Source organism: Tuber melanosporum (genome assembly GCF_000151645.1).
Source record: "Tuber melanosporum whole genome shotgun sequence assembly, scaffold_78, strain Mel28".
Taxonomy (NCBI): Eukaryota; Fungi; Ascomycota; class Pezizomycetes; order Pezizales; family Tuberaceae; genus Tuber; species Tuber melanosporum.
In genome coordinates this window covers 329,390-336,779 of record NW_003299126.1, presented here as the reverse complement: position 1 = coordinate 336,779, position 7,390 = coordinate 329,390, and the positions used below count along the sequence as shown (strand labels likewise).

The window sequence follows — 7,390 nt, the reverse complement described above, 5'->3', positions numbered from 1 at the left end:
CTTTACTTATTTTATTTATTGAATGTGGTTGTGGAAAATGGTAGTACTATATGTTGTTGATATTGTTTCCGTACGGGAATTTGTGTTGCACGGGTGTCGCATTACTTTCTTCCCCCCCCTCGTACAGTACCGTGTTGGATAGTGTGTGGTCATTTGCGTGTTTCCCACGGCTCGCACGTCTGGGCAAAGGATAATTTAAAAGCATGCGGAAAATACGAACCGAGTTATTCGAGATGGCCTAGCTGGATTAGTCAACTACATTTCCGGAACTTGTAGCCTCCGCAGTAGATTAGAATATGGTAACCTAAAATCTTTGAGAGAAAACCCTACTTTGTCCCTCTACGGTGCTCGGGTATATTCAACTTCTTCCCACCTCTCTCTCTCTCTCTCTATGAGAGACCTTTCCCAACCATAGAAAAATCAAGCTTTGCGCTAGCCTGCGGCTCAGCATCTTGACCAGTCCCCTCCCCCTTCCACCACGGTACTTGCCTATTTATTACCTCCGGTAGTATCCCTTATTCCAACCACATGAGCGGAAACCGCACGCAGTCGTCATGCTCCTCCTGCACACCTCCAACATAAGTAAAGTTGGCGACATCCATCGCTACACCTTAACATACACTCCTCCTATTGATCGAACAGGTCCTCCTCCCACTGCCGTTTATCTGCGCATTAAGAACACAGCCCCCTTACCATTCCGTGCCGCATATTTACACGGGCCTTACACTCTCTACGTATCTGTACGGCGAAAGGAGTTTCAACCATGGCCGTCAAGGACTCCCGGAGCCCAGGGTCGGGGTGAGGAGTTGCGGGGTGATGTAGACATATCCTCTGAGGGAGGTGTTGGTGAAGGGGGAACTCCAGAGTTTGTTTTGGCCTGAACCAGAACGAAGAGAGAAGACATGTGTTAACGAAGTTTTGTAGGTTTGACCCACACTTGAAGGCTGGAGCCAGTTTTTACGCTACACTTCCGCTGCCGGCAGAGTTGATAGAGGATGCATCACGGAATAACGATATACACCTTGTAGGTTTGGGTAGGGAACGGCAGGAGGTAGACTACGATTCCAAGAGACGGAGGAGTGTGACATGGATAGTTGAAGTGGTTTCCCAAGCCATTTTCTCGGCCAACGCGAGTGTAAACTTTGAGGTCCTTCTTGGCGAGGATGAGAAATGCTTGAGCACTGGGTATGGCTTTGGATCCGGTAGCACTTCGCCGAGACCTGGATCTGCGGGTAGCGGTGAAGGCGGAGTATTGCATAAAGCCTTACAGGTGAGATTGCAAGGCACAAGAGATCTTTGGGATATTCCCGCTTTCCCGAGCTGGGGTGATGAGGGCGAGGTTCCGAGTGAGCTGGACCCAGATGAGCAGGATGAAGAACGGGAGCGGAGCAGGAAGAAGAATCAAGAGCGAAAGCCCAAGAATGTTCACCTGGTAATCGTTACTCATGGGCTTCACAGCAATACGGGAGCGGATATGTTATTTATGAAAGAGGCCATTGACGAAGAGTACCGAAAAGGGGAAATCGCTGCAAAGGAGAAAGCGGCAGAGGAAGGAAAAGAGTTCAATGAGCATGATAGGGAGATTGTTATCGTGCGAGGATTTCACGGAAACGTCTGTCGGACAGAAAGGGGAATAAAGTTTCTGGGCCGGAGACTAGCGAAATATGTTCTTAACCTCGTGAATCCCAACAGCCCCCCCCCATCTCCCGTTCCTAATAAGTTACAAAAATCTCGAAAGGCACACCATCACCCGCATCTAGCTGCTCCATCTTTTCCGGCTTTAGAAGACATTCCACCATACGAAATCACCAGCATCTCTTTTATTGGGCATTCGCTTGGGGGCCTTGTTCAGACATATGCAATAGCATACATACATGCTCATGCGCCCGACTTCTTCACCTTGCATAAACCTATCAATTTTGTCGCACTCGCAACCCCGTTCCTGGGTCTTTCCAATGAGAACCCAATATATGTCAAGTTCGCCCTGGATTTTGGTCTAGTGGGACGCACAGGACAGGATTTGGGGCTTACATGGCGTGCACCTTTTCCGCTGCCCACATTTTCCAAACCGTCCAACCCTAATGAAGCAGATACCAGCAAGCCGTTACTGCGTATACTTCCAACAGGACCAGCCCATGATGTTTTGAGGATGTTCAGGAATCGAACAGTTTATGCAAATGTGGTTAATGATGGGATCGTACCACTAAGAACTAGCTGTCTGTTATTCCTAGATTGGAAGGGTCTTGGCAAAGTTGAAAAGGCCCGGAGAGAGAACGGAGCAGTAGGTGGACTTGTTGGGTGGGGGTGGGGACAGTTGACAAATGGGACAGGGCGAGGAGTTATACCCAGGCCAAGTATGTATGGTGCTGGGCCTTCGGCTAGCAGCAGTCCCACAATACCGTGGTTTAGCAATAGTACCGGCAAATTGGAAGAAAAGGTTGAAGAAAATCGTGTCACTGAAGCACCCAAGACTGGAGAGCCAACGAGGAGAGAGATAGAGAGGGGAATGTCGGCGAGTAGTCGCGACTCTAGCGAAAGCTCTGCTACTGCCAGCTCCGTACCGAATCCATTCACTTCCATTCTTACTCTCTTCCGGCCTCAGGCAGCCAAACGTAAGGGCAAAGAAAAGGGCGCCCCAAAGATTTATCGTCGGAGTCAAACTATTGACATGGAACCAAACACTAAACGAGGCTCAACTATACCAGAACCACCATCTCCGCCTTCTCCAGATTTACCCATCTCAACCAATCTCCTTGCACCACCGAGGACCTCGATTCTTGAAGCTGCTGGAGACGTGTTGAACCCACCTCTACCGAGCACTGCGTTTATACTGGATCCACATTCTCGGCCTCGCACGATCTTCCATGACAGAATATACTCTGCAGCCGACATCCCACAACCGAGTCAGTCCAATCCTTTGAAAGTAGAAGAGAAAATTGCTAGGGCGTACCATGCAGGAGTAAGTTGGCGGAAGGTACTTGTAAGACTTGAGCCAGATGCCCACAATAACCTCATTGTCCGAAGGATGTTTGCGAACGCCTACGGGTGGCCGGTCGTCCAACACCTTGTCGAAACCCACTTCGGCGCATCATACGCTGCAACTACAGATGATGTCCCCGAAACCAATCAGGATCAGGCGGACGTTGCCGGAGACGAATACATAGAAGTCGACCCCGCAAGCCCAATTAAGAGGAACAATCGCAGCTCTACAGGATCTTCGGCGCAGTGGTCTGACCGAGCATTCTTAGTTTCAGACGATGAGGACGAGCCCGCCCAGAACGAGGGTATATCTGCATTCTTAAGTACACCGACTACAACTACTCGAAGGAACGTGCGGACTCACAAAACGCCATGTCCAGCAGAAGTTGATAGGGTCGCCGTACTTGCCTCACCCAGCGAGGAGCCTGGTGGTTTAGGAATTTTGGGTGTTAGTGGAGGAGTTGGGTTGGCCAGCAGTGGCGCGGTACGAATGCTCAGAGGTACCGTCGAGGAAGGCGTTGCGGAGAGAGTTGCTAGACTAGGGTTCAATTAGGCAGATTCTGCTTTTCCTTTCTTTCTTCTTGCGAGGAGTTCTGTTTGTAGAGATCCGGTTTATGCTTGTTTGCTGGAGGTATCTCTGTCTGTAGCAGTGGAGATTGTATAAGTTTTATCCTTGTAATTGCCTTATTTTCTACGTATTTCATGTGACAATATATATAGTTGCATTTTCCTATTGTTATTTGTTATTTCAGATTATAGATATATAATAGGACTAGTACAGTACAGTTTGTTCCCTTATTGCTAACGGAATTGTTGGCCGTTCTTCATATACGGAATAGAGTATATAGGATTTGATATCTAACAATTTCACGTTGAGGTTTATTTCGGGTAGCTGCATCTTTCCCCATGCTGGAATCAATCAAATAAGCACGGCAGTTTCAAAAAAAAAACAAATGCCAAACTCTCAACATCACTCTACCGACTCAAAAACAATACCGGTATCATACAACTCCTATTAGCATAGGATCAAATTCCCAGTCTTGTCGGTTTGTAAGTTTTGCGCTTTGAACCGTTACCACTGGTCTTTTGCGAATTAGATAACCAGAATTGTGATATAGTGGTATTGCTATCATGCTTTAAAGTCGGCTCGATTTAAGGTAGCAGTGATAGACGATATATTGTACTCGCAGTATGGATGTACAGTACGAGTACTCGTACAGCACCGTACAATGCACGTCAGGGATAGATTGGTTGTAAGGATGGCTTCGCTGCTACCGCGGTACGGTCCACCTGTTACAGGGATTTGTCAGGTTTCTTGTGCTGGTCCCAAGAGATGCCACAAAACAGGGATTGCAAATAATATGTGCGTGGATGAGCGCCCATATAAAACATACCCCCCCGCTGTTAACGGGTACATCTTACCTCTAACGAGTACAGTGCCGGCGTACCTAACTTAGGATCAACCCCTGAACTTTCGCTTAAAAGCTAGCTTTAGCGGCATCTATGCGCTACATAAAAACCTAAGACCGCTGAACTACTGGGCCCACCTAGGGAGAGAAAAGCTTCCTCGTAATCCTCTGACTCTACCCCTTCCTTCAATCCTTCAGCCGCCTCTCATCTCCTTACCTTCTTCCCTCCTCTACCTACCACGCTTCCTTTCCCTCAACTTCAACTACAACTACAACTACAACTACGATAGAATATCTACGGATAAGGGTATGTTTCCCCGTATTCTTTCTTTCAAACAATTTCATCATAGATAAGATAATTAATTAAAACAGTTATAACGAAAAATGTCAAACGAGACTACCACTCCGGCGGCCCTGGCCGACCTACACACTCTTATCGTACCACTTCTCGCCGAATCCGCTACCCCTACCAAAATGTGGGGCGTTACTCTTTCAACCGATAAGGATGACTTTCACACCAAACTCATTCTTCAAAAGTTCCTCCGCGGGAATAAGAACAATGTTTCTGCTGCTGAGAAGCAATTCGTTGAGACTATTAAGTGGCGCAGAGGTTATTTCGATGCTGATGGAAAGGTGATCGGTACCTGGGATCAGACAAAGTTTGCGGATTTGGCATGGATTACGAAGGAGAAGATTCAGAGCAGTGATCAGGAGGTAGTTGTTACCTGGAATATTTATGGCGCTGTTAAAAACTTCAAGGAGACATTTGGAGATGTTGATGAGTATGTTTTTCCCCTCTTTGCTATATCTGCTTATAGTATGTGATTGTTGACTATTAGTAGATTCATCCGTTGGCGTGTAACTCTCATGGAGCGTACTATCGATCTTCTAGAGCTTGGCTCGGTCAAGGTTCCTATTCCTGAGAACGGACCCGATCCTTACAAGGCGTTTCAAATTCACGACTACCTGCAGGTCTCTATCCTGCGTAATCATCCTGTTATCAAGGCAGCATCTGAGAAGGCTATCGATCTTTTTCAGAATTATTACCCAGAGTGTTTGGACAAGAAGTTCTTTGTCAACGTGCCGCTTCTTATGGGCTGGATGTATAATGCCATGAAGATGGTTATCAATAAGGACACCTTCAAGAAATTGTATATGCTGAGACATGGAGCTTCCCTCGCCAGTGAGTTGAACTCGGAAACCGTTCCTGAGGAATACGGTGGGAAGGGTGTCAAGCTGTCTATCAAAGGGATGACAATTGGCGCGGACGGGCAACTTGTCAGAGTTGAGCTTAAGCCCGTCGAATCTGGCGAAGTTGACGCTGTTGCTATTACCGAAATGCCGAAGGGAGAACTGCCGCAAGTCAAGGAGGAAACGGAGGAACGTAAGGAACTCGCAAAATCTAAGGGTTCCGAGGAACCTAATGTGGCTGAGGAACCTAAGGAAAAGAAGGAGCCGGAAACTGCAAACATTGACCAAGCAGCTGGAACCGCAGACGTTGATCAAGCCGCTGGAACCACAAACGTTGGTCAAGCTGCTGGAACCGCAATGATTGATCAAGCCGCTGGAATCGCCGATACTATCGAATCAGCCGCCCCGGCCATTCCCACCGCTCCTATCTCTCCCGCCGCCGAGCTACCCGTTGATAATTCCTCCACTCTTGTCGAACTCGAGACACACATTCAACCTCCCGCTCTGGCCAAAAATGGTGGAGAGAACCCACAAAAGTGATTTTCTATAGGGGTCACGCCTCCCTTTTCTCGCAGTGTACGGAAAACATAGGGGATGAGATCTAGATGTTCTAGATGTTTTTTTTGTTTCATCGTTCGTCTGTAGTGTGGGGAGGGGGAAACTCTTTGTATTTTAGTTCTTTCACTTTTCTTCCGTTTTTACGGAAATAGTTCCTGGAGCGCGAGTGGTTTGTTATTTGATTTGTTAATTAGGTTGTTCATGGTTTGCAGGTACAAGTTGAGTGTGAGTGCGGTATTATGCCGGAAAATCAGAACTTACTTGTCCATCTTTTTCCTTTCCTTGGTAAATGGTGAACTTATAAGAAACTGAATAATGTTCTGTTTTTCGGGAGTTGTGCAGATTGAAATTTTTGATGCAAGGCAAGTATCAGCATGTGTTCCCCTCTGGTGAAATATATAAAGTATTAAGAAAATATCTTGATTATCGCATACTTTCACTACTATAAATGCAAATTCTGTAAGTGAATGTTTAACTGAATAGCCCAGTAATTAAGGAATGTAATGAATCCCAGTACTAGCCTTTTAGAACAAATAAGGGAGGAAAAGAAGCTCAAGGTTCCTACTAGTAATATCAGGTGTACAGTACTGTACAGTACTGTACAAGTACAAGGCTAGCGTCAATATGACAATTCAACCTTGCTACTTCACACTTTCCATTTAGTACATTCTGAGTCTGCAAGAAAGGAAAGAAAAAGAAACTTTATTCTTTCTGATATACTCACAGATTATTAAAGCATTGCTGGCTACTTTGTCACGCAATATTTGTAAAAGTTGAAATCGAAAATAGCGTCAAGCCTTGCCATTCCATTACATGTGCAAAATTATCAGAAAACGTGTCAAGGATAGAAATATACCTATCAAAGATTTTCTGAGACAGTCTTGTGCAGAGAGTTTCTAAAAGGTCGGAGAGCAAAACGATTCAGTTGGTTTTGGTTCGGACTGCTTGACTGGATTATCGGGTGAGAGGTGAATATCGGCATGCCAGGTGCCGTTGTCGGATCGGGAACTCTTACACTACTAAAGCCATATGAGGATTCGGCGACTCGGCATACTAAGGGGATCGGTGCATCTCGGCAGCAACGGCTACTACTGCATTTGCACTTATGATAATACATCTATTGTTTAACTCTCCAAATAAAATATTTAAACACCTTGTACAGTCTTACTTAACTCAAACTATTATGAACGTTTCTTCCTTCAAATTAATTGAACGTGGTCGCCTATTATATCTTGGGAGACACCGATATCTTA

General features: G+C 46.1%; 2 protein-coding genes; both read left to right on the top strand.

Moving 5' to 3' along the window:
* Window positions 1-486: 486 nt before the first annotated feature.
* GSTUM_00010981001 (uncharacterized protein) lies at window positions 487-3,764 on the top strand. XM_002841630.2 has 6 exons: window positions 487-805; window positions 925-1,325; window positions 1,407-1,719; window positions 1,813-2,298; window positions 2,410-2,612; window positions 2,730-3,764. The coding sequence occupies exons 1-6, from the start codon at window positions 555-557 to the stop codon at window positions 3,530-3,532; spliced, it is 2,457 nt and encodes an 818-aa protein (XP_002841676.1). The 5' UTR covers window positions 487-554; the 3' UTR covers window positions 3,533-3,764.
* Window positions 3,765-4,420: 656 nt separating this feature from the next.
* GSTUM_00010980001 (uncharacterized protein) lies at window positions 4,421-6,355 on the top strand. XM_002841629.2 has 3 exons: window positions 4,421-4,695; window positions 4,761-5,170; window positions 5,231-6,355. The coding sequence occupies exons 2-3, from the start codon at window positions 4,773-4,775 to the stop codon at window positions 6,117-6,119; spliced, it is 1,287 nt and encodes a 428-aa protein (XP_002841675.1). The 5' UTR covers window positions 4,421-4,695; window positions 4,761-4,772; the 3' UTR covers window positions 6,120-6,355.
* Window positions 6,356-7,390: the final 1,035 nt, after the last annotated feature.

Coding starts and splice junctions, on each gene's coding strand:
- GSTUM_00010981001 (XM_002841630.2), top strand. CDS start 555: ATGCTCCTCCTGCACACCTCCAACATAAGTAAAGTTGGCGACATCCAT. Junction 2,299..2,409: donor GCAGTAGGTGGACTTGTTGG/GTGGGGGTGGGG, acceptor ACCGTGGTTTAG/CAATAGTACCGGCAAATTGG. Junction 2,613..2,729: donor CCGGCCTCAGGCAGCCAAAC/GTAAGGGCAAAG, acceptor CGCCTTCTCCAG/ATTTACCCATCTCAACCAAT.
- GSTUM_00010980001 (XM_002841629.2), top strand. CDS start 4,773: ATGTCAAACGAGACTACCACTCCGGCGGCCCTGGCCGACCTACACACT. Junction 5,171..5,230: donor ACATTTGGAGATGTTGATGA/GTATGTTTTTCC, acceptor GACTATTAGTAG/ATTCATCCGTTGGCGTGTAA.